We start from the raw sequence: 23783 nt of genomic DNA on the forward strand, positions 1-23783 counted from the left end.
CCTCTCTTTGTGTCTCTTATGAATAAATAAATAAAATCTTAAAAATAAATAAAAGAAAGAAAGAATGAATGAAAATGTGGTATATATACAATGCAATATTACTCAGCCATCAGAATGGATGAATACTAACCATTTGCATAGACATAGATGGAACTGAAGGATATTATGCTGAGTGAAATAAATCAAACAGAGAAAGACAGTTATTATATAGCTTCACTCACATGTAGAATATAGGAAACAGTAGAGAGGATCATAGGGGAAGGGAGGGAAACCTGAATAGGAAGTCATCAGAGATGGAGAAAAACCATGAGAAACTCTTTTTAAAAGATTTTACAAAAAAAAAAAAAGATTTTACACTGAGGGGGGCACTTGATGGGATGAGCACTGGGTGTTGTGCTATATATTGGCAAATTGAACTCCAATAAAAAAAAGAAACATTAAAAAAAGATTTTATTTATGAGAGAGAGAGAGAGAGAGAGAGAGAGAAGCGCAGAGATACAAGCAGAGAGAGGAGCAGGCTCCATGCTGGGAGCATGACATGGGACTCAATCCCGGGTCTCCAGGATCAGGCCCTGGGCCGAGGCAGGTGCTAAATTGCTGAGCCACCCAGGCTGCCCCCATGAGAGACTCTTAACTATAGGAAACAAACTGAGGGTTGCTGGAGGGAATGTGGGTGAGGGGATGGGTTAACTGGGTGATGGACAGTAAGGAGGGCACATAATGTGATGAGCACTGGGTTTTATATGCAACTGATAAATTGTTGAACACTATATCTGAGACTAATGATGTAATATATATATACACACACACATATATATGTTGGTTAATTGAATTTAAATTTAAAAAAAGAAAGAAAACAAAGTTGAATGGGTTGTAGAGAGGATTTCAGAGATTTTAGGGATCCCTGGGTGGCGCAGCGGTTTAGTGCCTGCCTTTGGCCCAGGGCGCGATCCTGGAGACCCGGGATCGAATCCCACGTCGGGCTCCCGGTGCATGGATCCTGCTTCTCCCTCTGCCTGTGTCTCTGCCTCTCTCTCTCTCTCTCTGTGTGTGTGTGACTATCATGAATAAATAAACATTAAAAAGATTAAAAAAAAGATTTTATTGGTAAAAAGCTCTGCTTGGGGAAGTGGGGAAGCTGTCTTCTAATTCCAAGTTGAGGGAAAAGGCTTTGTGGTTACTACTCATAGAGCTTACTGTGTCTCTCTAGAAGTCTATAGGGATCCTGTAGACCTGAGTCATGACTGAAGAATCTAAAGGGTGATGAATCTGGCTACAGTGGCCTTTAGTAGCAGAGAAGAGGGCTATAGTTGGGGAACATCTGTATTGCAAATGATTAGATGCCATTTTGTATCTGTAGTGAATCCTTGATATCTCCCATGAAAGAGTATAAGAAGCACAAAGCCAACTTATGATAGTAGTGTACTGTGTGAGAACTGTCCTACTCCTACTTATTGGTTCTTCCTGATTCTACTACCTAGGAGAGAGAAACTTTTATTAGCCAGATGGAGGAGAAGGAACAGAATCACAAAGAGCCCAAGGTGGAGACACTGACCACATCCTTTCTCACAACTAGAGCTTCTGAGGGAGGAGAGAGTCCTCAGTTCTCAACAATTTGTGGAGTTATGACTCATTACATGGCCTGCACATTTAATTATTAAGTTGAGATGTTTTATGACTAAAGGTCATGCAAAATTTGAGGGACATACCTAAGCTTTCCTGAAGAAGCAAGGAAACAACCTGAATATCAGATGTGTGTTATCACACCTCCTGTTCTTTTAAAAGCAATAGAAAGGAAATTTCTGCAACCACACAATTTGCTGTATTTTAGAGAGGAAGCATATTTTGACATATGCATCAGGGTCAAATAGGCTTGAACTAGAATCCCAACAACCACTCCCCCCAACATTTCGCTGTGGAAACTGGGCTTATCACATAATTCCTGGAGCCTCAGATTCCTCATCTGTATTTCTGTATCACAGAAATAAATCCATATTCATCTCATTAGGTTACTAGGATCAAATAATCTTGTATATGAAACACTTAGCATAGGAGCTGGAACATAGTATACACTCAATAAATGTTAGCTTTTAGTACTAAGCTCAGAATTTCCTCTCTTGTCTAGATGTTTAAAACTATTTTCATTAAAATTTTTAGTTTTTGTCTGCCGGGACACCTGCACCCCGATGTTTATAGCAGCAATGTCCACAATAGCCAAACTGTGGAAGAAGCCTCGGTGTCCATCAAAAGATGAATGGATAAAGAAGATGTGGTTTATGTATACAATGGAATATTACTCAACCATTAGAAACGACAAATACCCACCATTTGCTTCGATGTGGATGGAACTGGAAGGTATTATGTTGAGTGAAATAAGTCAATTGGAGAAGGACAAACATTATATGGTCTCATTCATTTGGGGAATATAAAAAATAGTGAAAGGGAATAAAAGGGAAAGGAGAAAAAATGAGTGGGAAATGTCAGAGAGGGAGACAGAACATGAGAGACTCCTAACTCTGGGAAACGAACTAGGGGTGGCGGAAGGGGAGGTGGGCGGGGGTGACTGGGTGATGGGCACTGAGGGGGGCACTTGATGGGATGAGCACTGGGTATTATGCTATATGTTGGCAAATTGAACACCAATAAAAAATAAATTTATAAAAAAATCCTTAATTTGTAGAGCTGACAGCTAATCAAACAATAAAAAAAGGAAGGATAAAGATGATAGTAATGGTTAAGAAGAAAACAGTGGGCAGAAGAGGAAATAGCCTGCTGACTACTGGCAGCTGAGGGGTGGGGGAGATAACATATGGAAGCAGGAGCTTTAATTAACACTCAGAATTCCCAGAGCCCTTCCATCTGTCCCCTTTAGCCTTTATCTGCTGCTTCACCATCCTGAAACCAAAGAGGAAAGAAAATAAAAGAGCCCAAGATAAGGGATCCCTGGGTGGCGCAGCTGTTTGGCGCCTGCCTTTGGCCCAGGGCACGATCCTGGAGACCCGGGATCGAATCCCACATCGGGCTCCCAGTGCATGGAGCCTGCTTCTCCCTCTCACCTATGTCTCTGCCTCTCTCTCTGTGACTATCATAAATAATAAAAAAAAGAGCCCAAGATAAGAGTAAAATTCCAATGAATATCTCAAGACAGTGATTGTCCTTCCCTCTGGAAGTGTTTATGTTCGTTCAGAAGTTTTCCACCAAGAAAAGTACTCCAGTAAGGTAGCCACTACCTACATGTGATGGTTTTAATTAAATTCAAAATTCAGCTTCCATTCATTTTAAGCATTCAATAGCCACATGTACCTAGTGGCTACTATATCGGACAGCTCAGACATACAAATTCTCCATCATCCCTGAGAGTTCTAGTGAACAATGGTGCTTGAGAGGAATCAACCAAAATCCCTCTCCCTCAAAAACAAGAGATCATTTAAAAGGTGCAAAATTTTTGAAAAGGGGCTGTGAAAACGTATTCTTGATGAAAAAGTGAAATTTAGAAGCTGAAAATAGGGCAAGTTTTAGCATGTGAACATTTGACACATTGACTTTGAGCAAGTTAGATTTAAAAGACCTGAGGAGAACAAGAGAAGAACATTATGGAAAGAAAGCAAAAGGAGAAAGGAGAAAAATGAGTGGGAAATATCAGGGAGGGAGACAGAACATGAGAGACTCCTAACTCTGGGAAACGAACTAGGGGTGGTAGAAGGGGAGGTGGGCGGGGGGTGGGGGTGACTGGGTGATGGGCACTGAGGGGGCACTTGATGGGATGAGCACTGGGTGTTATTCTGTATGTTGGCAAATTGAACACCAATAATAAATAAGTTTATTTAAAAAATAAAAATAAAAAAACAAAAGCTATGGAAGGGCCAGAGGATGATTCCACATACATAATAAATGCAACTACTCTTCAAAAAAAAAAAAAGAAAAGAAAAGAAAAGAAAAAAGAAAGCAAAAGAGGGAAGCAATTAAAATGTAAAAGATCCAAGGCTGGAGGGATCATACTCTTAGATGCTTAGATGCTTACATCTGTCCTCCAACTTTCTCCATTCAGAACCTGTGTCCCTGCCACCTAGCCTCAGCATGGCTTGATGAAGGAAAATTGCCAAGTGAAGATATTGAGATTTCATTTACCAATGAGCAATATTTACCAAGGGAAATGACCTAACTGGAGAAGCTCCAGGTCAAAGGCCAACTACCTTTGAGCACGGTAGATTGCCAGAAATCCTATAAATCAGTCACATAGTTAAAAAAAGAACGTCAGTTCAGGGTTGTTGGGATACCTAGTTCCTTAGCCTGGTTCGGAGTGTAGTTGTGATCCTCTGAAGTCAGCAGTGCATAGCAAGGCAGATGAGCAATGCAGATGCCCTGTCATCCCTTTACAGGTGGGGATATGAGGTAGGAGGTAGCTGGGTGAAGGTGAGTAGGCCCTGGGGCGGGCTGCATTCCTGGACACTGCCTTTGCTCAAAGAAAAAGGAAAACTAGTGCACACTGACAGAAACACAGTAAACCCAAAGCCATGGGTTCCATGAAGCTATGTATTTGTTTCTAACACCAAGGAGGGCATTTGATGGGATGAGCATTGAGTGTTATACTATAGGTTGGCAAATCAAACTTAAATAAAAACAAATGAAAAATTGAAAAAAAAACAAATGAAAAATTGTAAAAAATATAAAACTATCATTGTATAACTAAGTTTTCCAGAACTTTGAAATCTGTTCATTGAAAAGGCCTCACTCTTAGTCCAGTTCTCTGAGTTCCTTACTTGCCCTTAAAGGGTGCTCAGGATCCTGGGGATGCTCAATCCCCTTCTTTGCACACCTCAGGTGCACTAACTGAGCCAGAAAAGAGATATATAATCACATCCAGGCTGGATACTACTCACATACAGGATTCTGGGTGAATTCTTTGGTCATCTTGAGACACAATGTAGGATGATGACAAAGCCCCTAGGCATTGCAAAGACACAGAGCAACTGCTCCCCTCAGAATTCAGGATCCTGGGATTTCCAGATAATGTTAAAGAGGAGAAAGTACTGGATTTAGAGTCAGGAATACAGGTATCTTGTTTCATGTATGCCCCTTTTACCTGTGGGACCTCAGACAGGTATGTCCCCTCTGTCTCAAGTTTCTTATTCAAACACCAGAGACAGTAATCTCCATCTCACAGGAATAGTGCTGATGCCACCTATGCAGAGAACTCATCCAAGCAAGCCACCAATAAAAACTGGTGCCTCCAGACCCTTATCCCTACTTACCTCTGAAAGGGTTTGAGTGTGTGAGGAACTGGCTGATAGCTCTTTTATGTGGCCTCTTCTTACTTGGGAAGGGGGAGAGGAGGTTGTGACCTGGAACCAGGACAGAAGAGCAGAAAAACAAGGTTCAAAGGCCCATAACTTTTTTTTTAATTTATGTTTTATTGGTGTTCAATTTGCCAACATATAGAATAACACCCAGTGCTCATCCCATCAAGTGCCGCCCTCAGTACCCGTCACCCAGTCACCCCCACCTTCCGCCCACCTCCCTTTCTACCAAAGGCCTAAAACTTAATGGTGATTTGCATTGTGGCAGATCTGTAAGTTCTCCTCAGGAGCTACATTTTGGCCATGTCACAGACTTTTTCCTTTGATACTATCCCATTCCAAAGGATTGGATTTTCTTTAATATGAGCACTATATCCGGCTAAGCTAGGAGGAATGCTTTGTACCTTACTCACAGTTCTGGTCACCCAAACAGACCCAAGTCTTGAGTCTATCTGATGCATCTGAGTCTACCCATTGGTAGACTGAGGTGAAGTTTATAATTCTATTTGCCTTGGACTTGCTTTGTGCAAGTTTGGACTGATTATTTTTTGGTAATTAAAGCATAACACTATCTCCCGCCAAATGCCTTGGGGGTTTTGGTGGATAAAAAGAGACTGAACAGGAAGGATTTAGGAAAGGCAGGTGGAAAAAAAATAATTAAAAAAAAAAAGGAAAGGCAGGTGGCCATCTAGCAAATAAGGGAAGTGAAGTGATCAAATCTAGCACCAAGGTCTTGGCACATGTTTGGGGGTTGAAGGCTGGGGGGATTTTCTCACCAAATATCAGGGAGGAGCATTGCACTGGGCACTCATACACATGATTTGGAGCTTATTAAAAAAGAAGAGTCCATGGGCCAAGGGCCAGGGCTCCCAAGAAGCAGACCTCCTTTTCCCAAACTCTATGTCCAGGAATATTTCACACACTGCCTGGAGACATCCATGTGCATACATCCAGTATATATATATATATATATATATATATATATATATATATACACACACACACATATATATATACACATTTCTTAAAACATATACATATATGTATATGTATTAATGTTAAATAATATATATCATTTAATATATACATATATACACATATATTATACACATATATGATACCTGCTTATGTATTTTTGACCCATAATGTGTGCATGCATTCTTCTAAAACCGCAAGTTTGTGTGGTTGATGTCTGCTCTCATAGTCCCCATTCCTGAGCCCTCCATAAAACCTACTGATTGCTTACTCCACAAGTATTTGCATTTTAATTGAGAGATAATTGACATATAGCATCATATTAGTTCACATATACAGCATAAAGTTTCAGTATTTATATAGTGAAATCATCATCACAATAAGTCTAGCTACCATTCATCACCACACAATTACGCTTTTTTTTACTTGTGTCAAGAACTTTTTTTTTTAGATTTTCTTTTTTTACTTGAGAAAGAGATAAAGAGAGAGCACGGAGTAGGGGCAGGGGAGAGGAACAGAGAGACAAGCTGACTCCATGCTGAGTGGGCTAATGTGGGCTCAGTCCCAGGACCCAGAGATCATGACCTGAGCTGAAGCTCAGATGCTTAACTGACTGAGCCACCCAGGTGCCCAGTGATGAGAGTCTTGAGATCTATTCTCTTAGCAACTTTTTAATATACAATACAGTATTGTTCACTACAGTCACCATGCTATACAATGCATCACCAGGACTTCTTTATTTTGTAACTGGAGGTTTGCACCTTTTGTCCCTGTCACTCATTTTGTTCACACTCTACCTGCCACCTCTGGAAACCACCAGACTATTCTCGGTAGGTAGGAGTTTGAGGTGTATTTGTTTTCTGGCTACATATATTTCATACAGTACTTGCAGTTGTAAAGGGATCCAATCTCCAAAGAAAAAATGGCTGATGATGGAAATATAAGCATCCTTTAGGAATTCTTTTTGGACAGGGAGGTCTTTACAGTTGACCTCAGGTTAAAGAGTAAGATTGTGTGTCTTTGGGAAGAGCTATCCCACCCAGAAAATGTTGAAAGAGAAGACAGTCTGTGGAGCTCTCCCCACAGTCACTAGGGTGAACAAGGAAAGAAGAGGAGGCAGGGGAGAAGAAAAGCCTGAGGGATCTTCTCCAAGGGAGTAGGTTGGTGGGGCCTGTCAACAGGAAGAAATAATTTAAGTTGAAGGACAAGGTAGAGTGATTGACCCTCCACCTCACAGAACGTGAAAAGGTCCCTTCTCAGAATTCACCTCCTCACTCCATAATACCAGAACAAATTCCCCACATTTGCTGTTCTTTCAGAGAGTAGAGGTAGTTCATTTGAAATGGCTGTTTTGAGTTCCTATATCTACTCCTGGCTCTGCTACCAATCCATGTGGAGTTGGCAGATCTGCTTGGATAAGCATGCAAATCTCACCGACTCCTGGACCAAACAGTTTTTCTTCTAAGAGTCCAATTCTAAGACTGGGTCTTAATACTCAGGGTAAACTATAAACTAAGAGAGTTCTTCTGGTACTTGGGGCTTGCTATGTGTCATTGGGAAGCAAGATTGGAGATAAGACAAAGGTACTGCATTGAGCACCTACTGTGTGCCAGGTATTATGAAAGTGTTTAAAGATGTCAATTTATTTCATTCTCACCATGGAAGTGCCAAGAATTCATGAGTGAACTAAGTCTACAGAAGTCATAGGACTGTCCCAGTGTTATGATGCTGGTGAATATCGGGGTTAGCTTCGACTCCCCATCTACCCCAGTACAAAATGTACGAATATTCCTCTGATACTCAAATTTTTATAGGCAATAGAGGGCTGATTCCTGAAATTATCTCCAGACTTACACTGTGGTACCTTATAAGGTTTGAGGAAATTGACATTCATCCTCCGTTGAGTTAAACATGATTTGTACATGTTTAATTACATTTATAGCAGCAATGTCCACAAAAGCCAAACTGTGGAAGAAGCCTCGGTGTCCATTGAAAGATGAATGGATAAAGAAGATGTGATATATATATATATATATATATATATATATATAATTTTACTCAGCCATTAGAAACGACAAATACCCACCATTTGCTTCGATGTGGATGGAACTGGAGGGTATTATGCTGAGTGAAGTAAGTCAATTGGAGAAGGACAAACATTATATGGTCTCATTCATTTGGGGAATATAAAAAATAGTGAAAGGGAATAAAGGGGAAAGGAGAAAAAAATGAGTGGGAAATATCAGAAAGGGATACAGAACATGAGAGACTCCTAACTCTGGGAACCGAACAAGGGGTGGTAGAAAGGGAGGTGGGCGGGGGGTGGGGGTGACTGGATGACGGGCACTGAGGGGGGCACTTGATGGGATGAGCACTGGGTATTATGCTATATGTTGGCAAATTGAACTCCAATAAAAAATAAAAATAAAAATAAAAATAAAAATAAAAATAAAAATAAAAATAAAAATAAAAATAAAAATAAAAATAAAAATAAAAATAAAAATAAAAATAAAAAAAGAGCTCTGGTCATCCTGGCCAAAGGAGCAGAGGAGATGGAGACAGTCATTCCTATAGATGTCATGAGATGAGATGGAATTAAAGTCACCATTGCGGGTCTGGCTGGGAAAGACAGCGTAGCCGAGAAGTCATTTGTCCTGATGCCAGTCTGGAAGATGCAAAAAAAGAAGGACCAGAATGTATGTGAGTCCGCTGCGGAAAAGGAGATAATGAAAGAGCAAGAAGACAGGAAGGGCCTCATAGCCGCCATCTGTGCAGGTCCTACAGCTCTTTGGGCTCATGAAATAGGTTTTGGAAGCAAAGTTACAACACACCCACTTGCAAAGGACAAAATGGTGAATTGAAGTCATTACAGCTACTCCGATAACCGCATGGCGAAGGACGGCCTGGTCCTCACCAGCCGGGGGCCTGCAACCAGCTTTGCGTTTGCGCTTGCGATTGTCCAGGCGCTGAGCTGCAAGCATGTGGCTGACCAAGTGAAGGCCACGCTCGTCCTTAAGGATTAAAGCAGAAATCTTTGATGACGAGGTAGAGAAATGGGATGTTTGTAATCCTTCTCACCGTGTCCACTTTAAGCAAAATGGGCAATTCCCCCGCAGTCTGGCTGCCAAGTGGCCGCCTCACCGAGCTTCCAGGCCCGCGCCTAGGTCTTCACGGTCCTGAGCCTTGATGGCAGAGTAAATGGCAGTTAGCAAACTGCTGGTTGTTACTTCGTTTGTCTCTCAATTCTCCCTTTTGTGTGTGTGTGTGACCAAATTCACTATCAGCTTCACCTGCAGCTGTTAAGTGTTGATACAGCCACTGAGATAAAAGAGCAGTGAACACATTTGACACAGCAAGGAGGAAAAGCATAAAAAAAAGATTTAAGGAGCTTGTGATTTTTCCTCCCATTTGTTAACTGTATATTGTTAGTGTGCTACTACAAAACCAGTGGAGAGAAGGGCACTTGACGGGATGAGCCCTGGAGGTTATCGAACTCCAATAAAAAAAATATATACACAAAAATACCAGTGGGAAAAATGTTTTTAAAAAACTTATGGAGGAAAGACCCTGTGGCCATAATAATACATATAGTGCTGTGGGACAGCATTTTATTTTTTAAATTTCAAAAAAAAAATTTTATTGGAGTTCAATTAGCCAACATATAGCATAACACCGAGTGTTCATCCTGCCAAGTGCCCCCCACTCAGTGCCCATCACCCAGTCACCTGAACCCCCCACCCACCTCCCCTTCCACTCGTTCATTTCCCAGAGTTAGGTGTCTCTCATGTTTTGTCACCCTCACTGATATTTTCACTCATTTTCTGTCCTTTCCCTTTATTCCCTTTCACTAATTTTCACATTCCCCAAATGAATGAGACCATATAATGTTTGTCCTTCTCTGATTGACTTATTTCACTCAGCATAATACCCTCCAGTTCCATCCACATTGAAGCAAATGGTGGGTATTTGTCGTATCTAATGGCTGACTAATAGAAGATGTGGTATATATATACAATGGAATATTACTCATCCTCAAATTTCTTGAAATTTCTCTGGACTCTCTGAAATTCAGCTTCTTCATAGAACTACCTCCTTGGCATTCTTCTTGAGATACTTGAAGATATCTACCACTATTTGCTGTATCAGCCTGGAACCCTCCTCCCTCCCCCAGTGATCATGGCTATCAATCTATGAATGTTTTTCTCTAGCATTCAAAAATATTATGCTGTGTTCTGGTGACTCACTATAGCTTTATAGAGCCCACAGAACTTAGCTTATCTTCTTGTGCACAGAAGAATCACGAAAACATTTCATGTGATCAGACAGGTGTGTTCATCATTCCAATGTGAATACTTAGCCATTTTACATCCATTATTGTGGGCTTTTCTATGACCCTTGGCTCCAGCCAACCTCACTCATAAGGTTTTATTTTTGTAGAAAATATTTTCACTTAGTAATGTGGGCAAGTTGATATCCATTATGTACAATATGTGTAAACAGTGTGAGCATGAAGCAAACTGAAGTGTAATGCAGGGACTATACATCCTCTTGCCTGGGTGCACAGATAGCTTAAACATTTTTGCATGCACAAGTCCTCAGACTATTTTTAAAAGATTTTATATATTTATTCATGAGAGACACACAGAGAGAGGCAGAGACATAGGCAGAGGGAGAAGGAGGCTCCTTGCAGGGAGCAGATGTGGGACTCGATCCTGGGACAGGTATCATGCCCTGAGCCTAACGTAGATGCTCAACTGCTGAGCCATCCAGGAGGCCCTCCTTAGACTTTTTTTTTTTTTAATCTGGAGAGGTAGGATACAGATAAAGTCAACCTGTCACTTTTAACCTCTCCATTGTGTCCACACATGGCTTTTGTTTTTCCTCCATCAGTGTGATGGAACTTCCCTGTTATAAGCCTGGACTGCCACAAAGCTCTGTTACCTGTGGGTTATTGTCTAAATGAGTGTTCTCCAGTGGCTCCTGGTCTGTGGCTGAGGGAGGATAGAGCCAGTTCTCAGGCCACTTCAGTGTCCCCTGCCAAGGCTGAGATCTCCATGAAAGGATCCAACCCATGGGTGAGATTCCTCCTGGGTCCCTTGGCATATGGTGCTGGATCTGCAGCTTCCTCAAAGGTACTTTTGTCTGTGGGTGGATGCCAAAATCTTGCGCTGCTGAGAGGAAGGATCCAAGCAGTGAGGTCTTCTTATTCAGCCATCTTACTAATGTCACCGCCAAACACTACCTTAATGAAATTGAATGATATAGAATTACTGAATCTACAAATATTGTAAATGCAGTATAATTTAAAAATGAAAGATGAAGGGATCCTTGGGTGGCTCAGAGGTTTAGCGCCTGACATTGGCTCAGGGTATGATCCTGGAGTCCCGGGAAGGAGTCCTGCATCAGGCTCCCTGCACGGAGCCTGCTTCTCCCTATGCCTGTGTCTCTGCATCTCTTTCTCTCTGTGTCTCAAATAAATAAATAAATAAATAAATAGATAAATAAATAAATAAATAAATAAATAAATAAAATCTTTTAAAAAGAATGAATGGTGCTGCTATCATTTAGGAGCTAATTCTTATGAAACAGAAAATGTTGTGATAATTTAGGCTTAGAAAAAAATTGTTCGACTTTGAATTCTGTAACCAATTTTTTAAAGTCTGTGGTGATTTTTAAGTTTTAATAAACTTACATGCATTGACATTCTCTTTTATTTTATTTTATTTTTGTTAAGATTTCAATTTTATTTTATTTTTTAATAAATTTATTTTTTATTGGTGTTCAATTTGCCAACATATAGCATAACACCCAAGGCTCATGCAATCAAGTGCCCCCCTCAGGGCCCGTGACCCAGTCACCCTAACCCCCCGCCCACCTCCCCTTTCCACGACCCCTTGTTTGGTTCCCAGGAGTCTCTCATGTTCTGTCTTCTCTCTGATATTTCCCACTCATTTTCTCTCCTTTCCCCATCATTCCCTTTCACTATTTTTTATATTCCCAAAATGAATGAGACCATATAATGTTTGTCCTTCTCTGATTGACTTATTTCACTCAGCATAATACCCTCCAGTTCCATACACATTGAAGCAAATGCTGGGTATGTGTCGTTTCTAATGGCTGAGTAATATTCCACTGTATACATAGACCAGGTCTTCTTTATCCATTCATCTTTCTATGGACACCGAGGCTCCTTCCACAATTTGGCTATTGTGACATTGCTGCTATGAACATCGGGGTGTAGGTGTCTCAGTGTTTCACTGCTGGACTGACATTCTTAAATGGCTTTTAAAATTTACTAAAACTCTCAAACAGTAAAGATGTATGATTTTTTTTATTGAAAGGACAATTTTAAAGCTATCTTTCTATGAAAACAAATGACACTATTACCTATCTAGGTTGGATAGCTGATTATATCTCCTTCATTTTCTTTGTACTTCTGTATTTTTCAAATTTCTAAAAATAGAAATGATTAAATATGAAGAATTCATTTCTGCAGTGAGCAGAGTAGAAAACATAAGAAATAGGAAGTACCTCAGGAGACAACAGGGTCCAACCAAGGAGTGGTGCCTGGAATAGATGAGACAGAACCAGATGGGGCAGTGAGAGACCAGTCACATGTTCTCCAAACTCCACACCCCAAAGCCCTTCGCTACCCCCTGCAGGACCTGGTAAAATACTGGGTCTGCTGCCAGGCTCACATTCAGACATCCAGAGTTAACATCATGAAGTGGTTGGTTTTCCAGCTGGTGACACTCTACTGCCTGGTCATCATGCCAGTGACAGGAAATATGAAAGAAAAAACTAAGAAAATAACTCGTCGTCCAAATTTCAGTAGGTATTTTTGTGGAGCTTCAAACTGAAGAGGGGCTAGAAAACAAAAAGGAACCAGGCACTGGCATATGTGAAACTCTTGGTTCCTTTTTTAAGCCAGGATACCAGAGGAAAGCTGAATGTGCAGTTCTCAAGTTTGAGGGACTCCTGATGTGACAAGTAATGATGTTTTTCTGTATGTGTGGGGACTATGGTGTTTTTGTTGAGGAGGACCTGTAGTGGTGGAAAGCTGCACAGGATTCAAAGCCTGCATATAGAATGCCTAGCTTGAACCACCAGGAATTGGTGTCCTCCACTTAGGAGTTCCAAGGATGAGCACCAAATTGGGCAAGGGAGACTAATTATCTCTTGAAATATGCCCTTTGTTTACCAAATTGAGTATTTTAGAACATTGGGTGTGGGGAGAGAACTAAAATGGGTGATTGACCAAGAGAAGTTTGGAATGACTGGGGTAAAAGAAATCAGCAGAATTGAGGGGAGAGGAGTGGGTCCATACTGGCTGGCAAAGGTTTCTGAGGAATAGCCAGGTTTGGAGGGTTGTCTCAGCCAGACAAGGAAAAGCAAGGGACGGTTCTTCCTCTCCTCTGGGACCCTGTTCCTCTCACTCTGTAAAATGAGAGCAGGAGACCAGTAGATCTCTTGAGCCTCTTTGTTCTGCGAACTGGGTTTCAGGACTCAGGTCATGTGTTGTTGAATTCCATGGAGGTGGCCTCATGGTTGCTGGGTTTGTTAGGGGGTAGGAGCTGGATTTTGACTCTTGGAATGGAAAAGGCCTCCCAGATCCCTGAGCAGGGAAAAGAAGAAGAGAAACCTATGGAGGTGGTGCTGGGGCCTTAGAGGGGCTGATAATAGTGAGAAAAACTCTTCTTCTTGGAGTCACTGCTCATGTATTCCTTCTCAGTTTTAGTAAAACCGAAAGGGCGAGATTGCTCGAGGTCACCTACCAACTACGAGTGCCAAAGAAAGTGCCAATATTCCTGGGATTGTGTTGCTGGCTATGAATGCTGCTTTGCTGCCTGTGGAAGTATTTGCTTGAATATCCGACAAATTGGTAGGGTTAAGAATCACTTCCTCTTGCCACTCGGTTGTTAAACCTATAGAACCACTATTGTAGGGGAAAGACAGAGAGAGACTATACCTCCTCAGTCCCAGGACCCATTCCAACTGGGGATCCCCACCCCTTCCCTCAGCCCAAGCCCCCATTGTCTGCTTGTAGGCCTGCCTGATTTATTCAAAACTCAGGAGATCTAACATTAATGTCCCTTTGCTCACTAGACTCGAAAAAACCCAAGGGAAGCCTTGTGTGGGCATCCCCTAAACCACATTAAATATCCCTGCCCCCAGGGTTTGGGAGGATCTGTTACTCTCAAAGAAATATGTTTCAGCAAACTGTGTGGTCACTGAATACCTACTACCCCTTCTCTCTTTCAGAGACCCATAAGGACACTACACCCAGAACCGAGGCTGTAACTACTTTGTATCCCCCAACCACCATTTGGAATTAGGACCTATAGACACCTACAAGGTGTCAGGCTAATTCTACATGATGTCCAGTGGTATCATCGTCTTATCCCAGCTGGGAGGCGGCAGGGAGGGGAGTGGATGGGTCCCAGGGCAATGTCTCTCCTACTTGCCAACCCTCTTCCCTGAACCATTGTATATCAGCCTCTTTTCCCTGAAAAATAAACAGTGGCATTAACCCAGAACCTCTGTCTCTTCTTCTATAGTACCACTACCTTTAGCTCCCTCCATTTAGTACCTAAGTTTCCAACGCCTGCCTCCCAGTGGATTTCTCTACCCTCTCACCATTCAGAAGTCTGAACTCCTTAGCCAAGACTCCTGGACTCTCTTTGTTCATAGACTACCATCTCTGAGGAAAACGGCTTATGTGTGGGATCTTCTTATAGCTACAGGAAGCACCATCCCTCTGAGTTCTCCAGACTTTCCTTATGCAGCTTATCTTTTCTTTTCAGGCCTGTGATTCTAGTAGGTTCCCACAAGTGGACTCCCTTTGAACTAATCCAGGGAAGTACAATAAATCTCACAGGTGACAGCACCCATGGTCTAGAATGGATAGGAAATACCATTGGCTTCTCTAAGCTCTCCTCTCCAACAATGCCTTATTTGTTGGCATCGTTTACTCAATCACTTGGAAACTATAGGAATATCTTCAAGTGCAAATACTCTTAAAAAAATAAACAAACTTTAGAAGGTTATAGAGAGCGTACAATGTGTCCAGACTTGAGGGAAGAACCACTCCTCAAGAGTCGAGGTGTGACTAACTCTCTGTTGGCATACAGCCCAGGGAAGGGTTAAGTCTTATGATCCAAAGTAGCAGAAACCAGGATGGGGCATGGAAAAAAGCATGTATGGGGTATACACTCAGTACCTTAAGATATAAATGCAGAGAGGTCATTATGTGCATCATAGTATCAGGTTTACTGGAAGAAGAGATACTTAGTCCTAAACTTGGAGGATAGGGAGGAATTGGGGCAACTCAAATGAAAGTTAATTTTCCTCCATGACAGTATTAAATATAGAGTGGAAGGAGAAGAAAGGGAACTTGAGGATATGAAAGGTTGATTCCCTCCCTACTTCCTGTCCCCAAACCAACAGATGAAGTTGTGGACAAGATTGGATTATGAATCTGGCATTAAGCTCTATGACCCCAGCATATTGGAACTTGCCAACTCTTCCTTTTTGGTCTCTGTCATTATATCCATGAAACCTGCAACACGCAGGTATTACTTGCTAAAATCAACAAAGGAAAACCAATAGGCACAATAGGTGGCTGAACCTACTCAAGTCCTCTCAGCAGGTTGATGACAAAGAGATGTGTAGACCTCATTCTCTACATGCCCCTGTACTTGAGTTTCCTGAAATGCATATATGTCAGGGGCCAGAGATGTGCTTAAAATAGGAGATCTGGTGGCGAATAGGGTTGGAAAGGGGCACTGTGCAGAGAGTGATAGTTGAGACGGGCGAAGGAGGACAGGTCCATAGTGTTCTCCTGGACTAGCAGGGGGTGATTGCCTTAGGACAAAACCAATGAACTGTTTCCTGCTAAGCAATTAGAAAAAAGAAGCAGTTGATACAGACTCTGGAGCCACCAGGCAGATAGGACACTCTTAACCAGTGGGTACACTAAGGAACACACTGAGCCTTTGCTATGGGGTGTCTCACTTCAAAGCCAGAGGTAACCTGCCCTGGAAACAGAATTGGGAGTATCCAAATATGGGGCCAGGAGAACCCCAGGAGATCTCATTTTGCATTCTTGGAAGGATTGGTCCCAAGTCAACTGGCCTGCCATTGCCAGAAGCATAACTGACCAGCAGACAATTTTAACACACTTCCCAGTAACCAATAGAGTAGGAAGACAAAACAAACAAAATACAACAAACCCAGGAATGATCTAGAAGATTTGAACAACACAATAACAAGCACTGACATGTATCAAAATGAATTACTAGAGAATATACATTCTTAAAAAAGCAAATGGAGGGGATCCCTGGGTGGCGCAGCGGTTTGGCGCCTGCCTTTGGCCCAGGGCGCGATCCTGGAGACCCGGGATCGAATCCCACATCGGGCTCCCAGTGCATGGAGCCTGCTTCTCCCTCTGCCTGTGTCTCTGCCTCTCTCTCTCTCTCTCTCTCTCTCTCTCTCTCTCTCTGTGACTATCATAAAAAAAAAAGCAAATGGAACATTTTTTAAAAAGTCTCAGCAAATGTCAAGAAAATGAAATCAAACATACCACAGTGGGAAAAAAAAACTAGAAATAAGTAAGGTAAAATTGATAGAAAAAATTTCCAAATGGGTAAAAGTTAAGGAAAGCAGTGCACCAGGGTGGTTCAATCAACTAATAGTCTGCCTTTGGCAAGGGTCATGATCCTGGGGTCCTGGGATTGAGCCCCATGTTGGGCTTCCTGCTAAGTAGGGAATCTGCTTCACCCTCTCCCCTCGCCCCTCCCCCCACTCATGGTCTCTCTATCCTTCTCTCTCTCTCTCTCTCTCTGCTCCATTTCTCTCTCGAAGAAATAAAATCTAAATAAAATTAAACAAGCAATTCTAAGGAGTCATAGGTCAAAATGAAATCATGATAGAAAATAAAAAATATTTGGAACTGAAAAATGAACATGACATCTCAAAACATATGCATACAGAATGATGTCCAGCAAGTGGCAACACATGAGACCCTAACCTCTGTCCCTCCACATAGATCAATAATTACACAGCTGTCCGTGAACAAAAACAGTTCTGCAGTAGCAGACACACAGTGGAAGTGATTGTGGCAAATGGTGTCCTGTCCTACAAACCAACCCAGCATATTTGCCATTGAAGAAACCAATGGCCAGCATGGCATCCGTAGACCTCAAAGCAGATTTCAGTAGCTTTTGCCACTCTCACTGTCACCGGCCACTTGAGTCTCTTCCCACTCCTTAGCCTCTGCCCACATGGAGCTCAGGAACTGCACCAGTAGCCGACCCAGGCCTCTGTAGCTGTGCAATTGCAAGATGCCTGTCAAGACCCCCGTGACTGACACCACCAAAGTGAAGTGTACATGCTTGGGGCTGGCCTACCTGTGACAGGCCTTCACTGCAGTACACATGCCCTGGGAAAATGTGAAGCCACAGGAGGCCTTCACGTGCTGACCTGCAGAGCCACTGCTGCCACTTACGGTCCTAGATCAGGCCCTGTCTTCAGTCACTGGCCTGTACCACAGCACTCATCTACAGACAGTCCATCCTGCTACCCACCTGCACTCCCCTGGTCCCACCCCCACCACAGGCCTTCCCTGCCAGGTGTTGGCAATCTAATGCACAGCATTCTGACTATAGTTAATACTAGTGTATTGCATACTTGCAAGTTGCTGAGAGAGCAAGTCTTCAGTGATCATCAAAGTTTCTTGATCTACAGTCTTATGTCTCCCAACATATTTAGGAATTTTCAGTCATTATTTCCTCAAATATTTTTTCAGCATCAGAACTTTGGTTGTTGCCCCTTAGGTTCTGTATATTTTTGGTATGTTCTTCTTTTTTTTTTTCTTTGTTGTTCAAATTGGATACTTTCCATGCAGCAGTCTTCAAGTTGGTTGCTCCTATCTCTGCCCTGTGGATTCTGATATTAAGCCCATTCAGTGAGCATTAAATCTCAGTTACCATGCTCATTTCAAATTTCCATTTTCTTCTTCTTTAGGTCTTCCATTTCTTTGCCGAGACTTTCTATTTTTCCATCTTTCAAGGGTGTTTTGATTACTTGTTTCAGAATTTTTATAATAGTTGCTTTAACACTTTTTAAAGAAGATTTCAACATTTATTTCATCATGAAACTGGAGTCTGTTGGTTGCCTTTTGCCATAGGAGTTGGTATTTTCCTTTTCTTTCATATATTCCAAAATTTTGGATTATATCCTGGACATTTTTAAACATATTTTATTTATTTATTCATGAGAGACACACAGAGAGATGCAGAGCCATAGGCAGAGGGAGAAGCAGGCTCTCCAGAGGGAGCTTGATGTGGGACTTGAACTTGGACCCGGATCAAGCCCTAAGATGAAAGCAGATGCTCAACCACTGAGCCACTCAGGTGTCCCTATCCTGGACATTTTGAGTGTTTTAAGAGTCTGAGTCTTGTTCACACTGAACGGAGAAGGTAATACTGTGTTTTCAAAAGTAATTCAAATAGTTAAGTGTAGAGTGAGTTCAACCTGTCTTGGGTGAGTTGTGTTCCTATGTCAGTTCAGTTGTTCAAAGCCTCTGTTTGCAGTTCGTTTGGTGCCTCCCTGAATATGCACCACCACATGGCTAGTCCGGGATCTAGGTGGTGGTGTACCTATCTGCTGGTTCATTTCTCGAAGTATGTCAGTTAGGATCACATCCATGCATGCAATGGCTTAGAGGTGAACCCAGAAATAAATAAACAACTATATGTGTTTGCTTTCTCAAGTTCTTGTTGGTCATCTCCCCCCGTGCCTTCTATTTCCCCTCAGCTCCAAACAGCTTAGGCTTTGGTTATCCTGCTCTACTAGGCCCTTCCACAACTACATCCATATCCAGAGCCAGTTGGTGAGAGAACAAAGAGAGAAAAGATAAACAGGGACAATGGTGGCCACCTGCTCCATAAAATTACAGCTGCACCCAACAGAGGAAGATTTCCCCTCTCTCAGAGTCTTGGCTCCTTCCCATCCTGATCACCACTCTTTTTCTTAGGGACTAGGACATAGAAGAAAAATTAAGGGGCATTCAGCAGGCTTGGTAGAGCATGCAACTTTTGATGTCAGGCTGTGAGTTTGAGCCCCGTGTTGGGTGTAGAGATTATGTAAAAATAAAATATTTGAAAAAAGAATGAGGAGGGAGAAGTGGAGGAGGAGGAAAGGGAAGAATTAAGAGAAAGAGAAAAAAAACCAGGTGATTTCTGCACCTCTTCTGGGCATTACAAGTTCTCTTTTCTATGTCTCAAGCCAACTTTAGAAAGCTTCTCCCGTCATTCTACCTGTGCCCTAGTGCTTATTTTCAGGTTTGGTGGGGGATATCAGAGGGGGAAAAATCCCAGTAGATCCATCATCAACAATGTGGTACTTGAATTCTAGCCTTCTTTCCCATCTGTCTGTTAGTACTGATTTTCCAATTTTTATAGCTATATTCAGTGGGATGGGCAAGGAACCAGAAACAGGCAATAGTATTTATCCCTGGAAATGGGTTCGCCTTTCCTTCTATTAGGCCTTTTTTTTTAAGATTTTATTTATTTATTCATGAATGACACAGAGAGACAGAGGCTGAGAGACATGCAGAGGGAGAAGCAGGCTCCATGCAGGGAGCCTGACACCAGACTGGATTCCAGGTTCCAAGGAACACGCCCTGGGTGGAAGGTGGCGCTAAATCGCTGAGCCACCTGGGCTGCCCATATTAGGTCTTTAATGTGGAAATTTGTGTTAATCTAATCAGGAGCCAGACTAGTTTGTGGTTTATGGGTTGCTTGTTGCTGTGGTTACCTTGAGTGCACCATGGATTTTTGGAGAAAATCTGTAAGAGTGTGTGAATTGCCCACTGCCTCCACCCTTGCCCAGTATTTGCAGCCTCAGACTTTTCACTTTCTTTTGATTTTTTTATAAATTTATTTTTTATTGGTATTCAATTTGCCAGCATATAGAATAACACCCAGTGCTCATCCCGTCAAGTGCCCACCTCAGTGCCTGTCACCCAGTCACTCCCACCCCCCACCCACCTCCCCTTCCACCACCCCTAGTTCATTTCCCAGAGTTAGGAGTCTCTCATGTTCTGTCTCCCTTTCTGAATTTTCCCACTCATTTTTTCTCCTTTCCCCTTTATTCCCTTTCATTATTTTTTATATTCCCCAAATGAATGAGACCATATAATGTTTGTCCTTCTCCAATTGACTTATTTCACTCAGCATAATACCCTCCAGTTCCATCCACTTCGAAGCAAATGGTGGGTATTTGTCGTTTCTAATGGCAGAGTAATACTCAGCCTCTAGCAATATGCCGACCACCTAGATTAACTATCCTTTCTGGTTTCTGGCTGCCTATCTCCTAGGAAATCAATGTTTGTGTCTTCTATCTCCTTGCAGGTGCCTGTCTCTATTGATACTGCACTGGTTAGTTGTCCTGGGATCTCAGTGCTCTGGTGAGTTTAAGAGAAGTTGTTAAAGATGCAGTGAAATGGCAGGACACCTGCACCCCGATGTTTATAGCAGCAATGTCCACAATAGCCAAATTGTGGAAGGAGCCTTAGTGTCCACTGAAAGATGAATGGATAAGGAAGATGTGGTCTATGTATACAATGGAATATTACTCAGCCATTAGAAACGACAAATACCCACCATTTGCTTTGACTGGATGGAACTGGAGGGTATTATGCTGAGTGAAATGTCAATCAGAGGACAAACATTTTATGGTCTCATTCATTTGGGGAATATAAAAAATAGTGAAAGGGAATAAAGGGGAAAGGAGAAAAAATGAGTGGGAAATATCAGAAAGGGATACAGAACATGAGAGACTCCTAACTCTGGGAAACGAACAAGGGGTGGTGGAAAGGGAGGTGGGCAAGGGGTGGGGGTGACTGGGTGACAGACACTGAGGGGGGCACTTGATGGGATGAGCACTGGGTGATATGCTATATGTTGGCAAATTGAACTCCAATAAAAAAATTGTCAAGCTTTGTTTTCAGTAAGTTTGAGAGGTTTATTCAGCTTTCTACATCTGGGCAGAAATCAAAAGTCCCTTTTATGTATTTATTATTATTTGTAAGTGTGGTAAAATACACATAAAATTAACCATCTTGACTATTTTTTAGAAGGAGGGAGGGGCAGAGGGAGAGGCAGAAGAGAATCATATGCAGGCTCCCTGCCCAGCGCAGAGTCCAATGCAGGACTCAAACTCACAACTCTGAGATTGTGACCTGTGCCAAAGTCAAGAGTTGGATGCTTTCCCAACTGAGCAACCTGGGACCCCAACCATCCTGACTATTCTTAAGTGCACATTTCAGTGGCATTAAGTACACTCACATGGGTGTACAACTGTCACCATCATCCATCTCCAGAACTCTTTCATCTTGTAAAAGTGAAACTCTGTACCCATTAAACAACAACTCCCCATCCCTATCCCCCCAGCCTGTGGAAACAACCCTTCTCTTGTCTCTGTGAATCGGACTCCTCTAGGAATCTCGCAAAGGTGGAATCATATGGTATTTGGTTTTTGTGACTGGCTTAGTTCACTTAGCTTGGGTTCAAGTTCATCCATGTTGTAGCCTGTATGGTAATTTCCCTCATTTTCAAGGCTGAATAATGATCCATTGTATATCCATTCCACATATCCTTTATCCATTCAGTAGAGTGGGGAAAAGATTCCTCCAAAAATTCATCACTTTCAAGCTAGTTTTCCCACATAACAGTGCAGCAGGAATTAGCACATGGGTGAAGTCCGAAAAACCTAAAGGCAAGGCTTGAGATGAAAACAGTCTGAGTGTTTAGGGTAGTATGTGAAACAAACTGATTTTGACATTGCTCACTTAAACACAGGATTCCAAGAAATTCTACAGGTCATGTGTCATGAAAGAGGAATTTCCATTAAATATACGAGCTCACAAGAAAAAAAAAATCCCACCCGTTTAAGAAAACAAGAAAGGAAGAAAAAGGTCAAGAGAAAGAGATCCACAGAGACATCAGATATTGAAATTACTATAGACAGAGCACAAAACAAAAGTGCTTAGGAAAGGAAAGGAAAAGAAAGATGGCAATAGTGCACAGATAAAGCGAAAGAGAACATAAATACCACCAGAGAGTCGGAGCAGCCGCCGCCAAGTCCTGACCTGGCTCCGCACCGCGGCCTCCACCGCCCGACGTGAATTCCGGATTCCTTTTGGTTCTAAGTCCAAAATAGCAACTCTCAAGGATCAGCTGATTCAGAATCTTCTTTAGGAAGACCATATCCCCCAGAATAAGATTACAGTTGTTGGGGTTGGAGCTGTAGGCATGGCTTGTGCCATCAGTATCTTAATGAAGGACTTGGCAGATGAACCCGCTCTTGTTGATGTCATGGAAGACAAATTGAAGGGAGAGATGATGGATCTCCCGCACGGCAGCCTTTCCTTAGAACACCAAAAATTGGCTCTGGCAAAGACTATAATGTGACTGCAAATTCCAAGCTGGTTATTATCACGGCTGGGGCATGTCAGCAAGAGGGAGAAAGTCGTCTTAATTTGGTCCAGCCTAACGTGAACATCTTTAAGTTCATCATTCCTAATATTGTCAAATACAGCCCAAACTGCAAGTTGCTTGTTGTTTCCAATCCAGTGGATACCTTAACCTATGTGGCTTGAAAGATAAGTGGCTTTCCCAAAATTGCGTTATTGGAAGTGGTTGCAATCTGGATTCAGCCTGGTTCCATTACCTAATGGGGGAAAGGCTGGGAGTTCACCCATTAAGCTGTCATGGGTGGGTCCTTGGAGAGCATGGAGACTCCAGTGTGCCTGTGTGGAATGGAGTAAATGTTTCTGGTGTCTCTCTGAAGAATCTGCACCCTGACTTAGGCACTGATGCAGATAAGGAACAGTGGAAAGAGGTTCACAAACCGGTGGTTGACAGTGTCTATGAGGTGATCAAACTGAAAGGCTACACTTCCTGGGCCATTGGACTGTCTGTAGCAGATTTGGCAGAAAGTATAATGAAGAATCTTAGGTGGGTGCATCCAATTTCCACCATGATTAAAGGTCTCTATGGAATAAAAGATGATGTCTTCCTTAGTGTTCCTTGCAATTTGGAACAGAATGGAATCTACAATGTTGTGAAGGTGACTCTGACTCCTGAGGAAGAGGCTCGTTTGAAGAAGAGTGCAGATATACTTTGGGGGATCCAAAAGGAGCTGCAGTTTTAAAATTCTCTAATGTACCATGTCACTGTCTAGACTGCAACAAGATTTTAGTTGGAGGTTGTGTATGTTGTCCTTATTATCTGACCTGTTACTCAAGTCGTAATATTAAAATGGCCTAAGAAAAACATCAGTTTCCTAAAGTTACAAATGGGAATGGTGCACAAAACCCTGCAGCTATATCCTGATGCTGGATGATACCTGCTTGTGTAGTCCTAAATTGGTTAACGTAATACAGTTCTATCATCTCGGAGGCACCACTGTCAATGTCATATATGCTGCAGTTACTCCTCAAACCAG

At 42.2% G+C, this 23783-nt stretch overlaps 1 protein-coding gene and 2 pseudogenes across 1 annotated transcript; all 3 read left to right on the forward strand.

Annotated features, from left to right (window-relative positions):
• Positions 1-9295, forward strand: part of LOC129522169 (Parkinson disease protein 7 homolog) — a 29666-nt pseudogene extending 20371 nt beyond the window's left edge.
• Positions 9296-12994: 3699 nt separating this feature from the next.
• LOC129493631 (WAP four-disulfide core domain protein 10A-like) lies at positions 12995-14608 on the forward strand. The gene is made up of 3 exons (XM_055299988.1): positions 12995-13103; positions 14005-14154; positions 14535-14608. The coding sequence occupies exons 1-3, from the start codon at positions 12995-12997 to the stop codon at positions 14606-14608; spliced, it is 333 nt and encodes a 110-aa protein (XP_055155963.1).
• Positions 14609-15719: 1111 nt separating this feature from the next.
• Positions 15720-23591, forward strand: LOC129522180 (L-lactate dehydrogenase A chain-like; annotated as a pseudogene).
• Positions 23592-23783: the final 192 nt, after the last annotated feature.

The sequence above is a fragment of the Nyctereutes procyonoides genome, unplaced genomic scaffold (assembly GCF_905146905.1).
Source record: "Nyctereutes procyonoides isolate TBG_1078 unplaced genomic scaffold, NYPRO_anot_genome, whole genome shotgun sequence".
NCBI classification, from domain to species: Eukaryota; Metazoa; Chordata; class Mammalia; order Carnivora; family Canidae; genus Nyctereutes; species Nyctereutes procyonoides.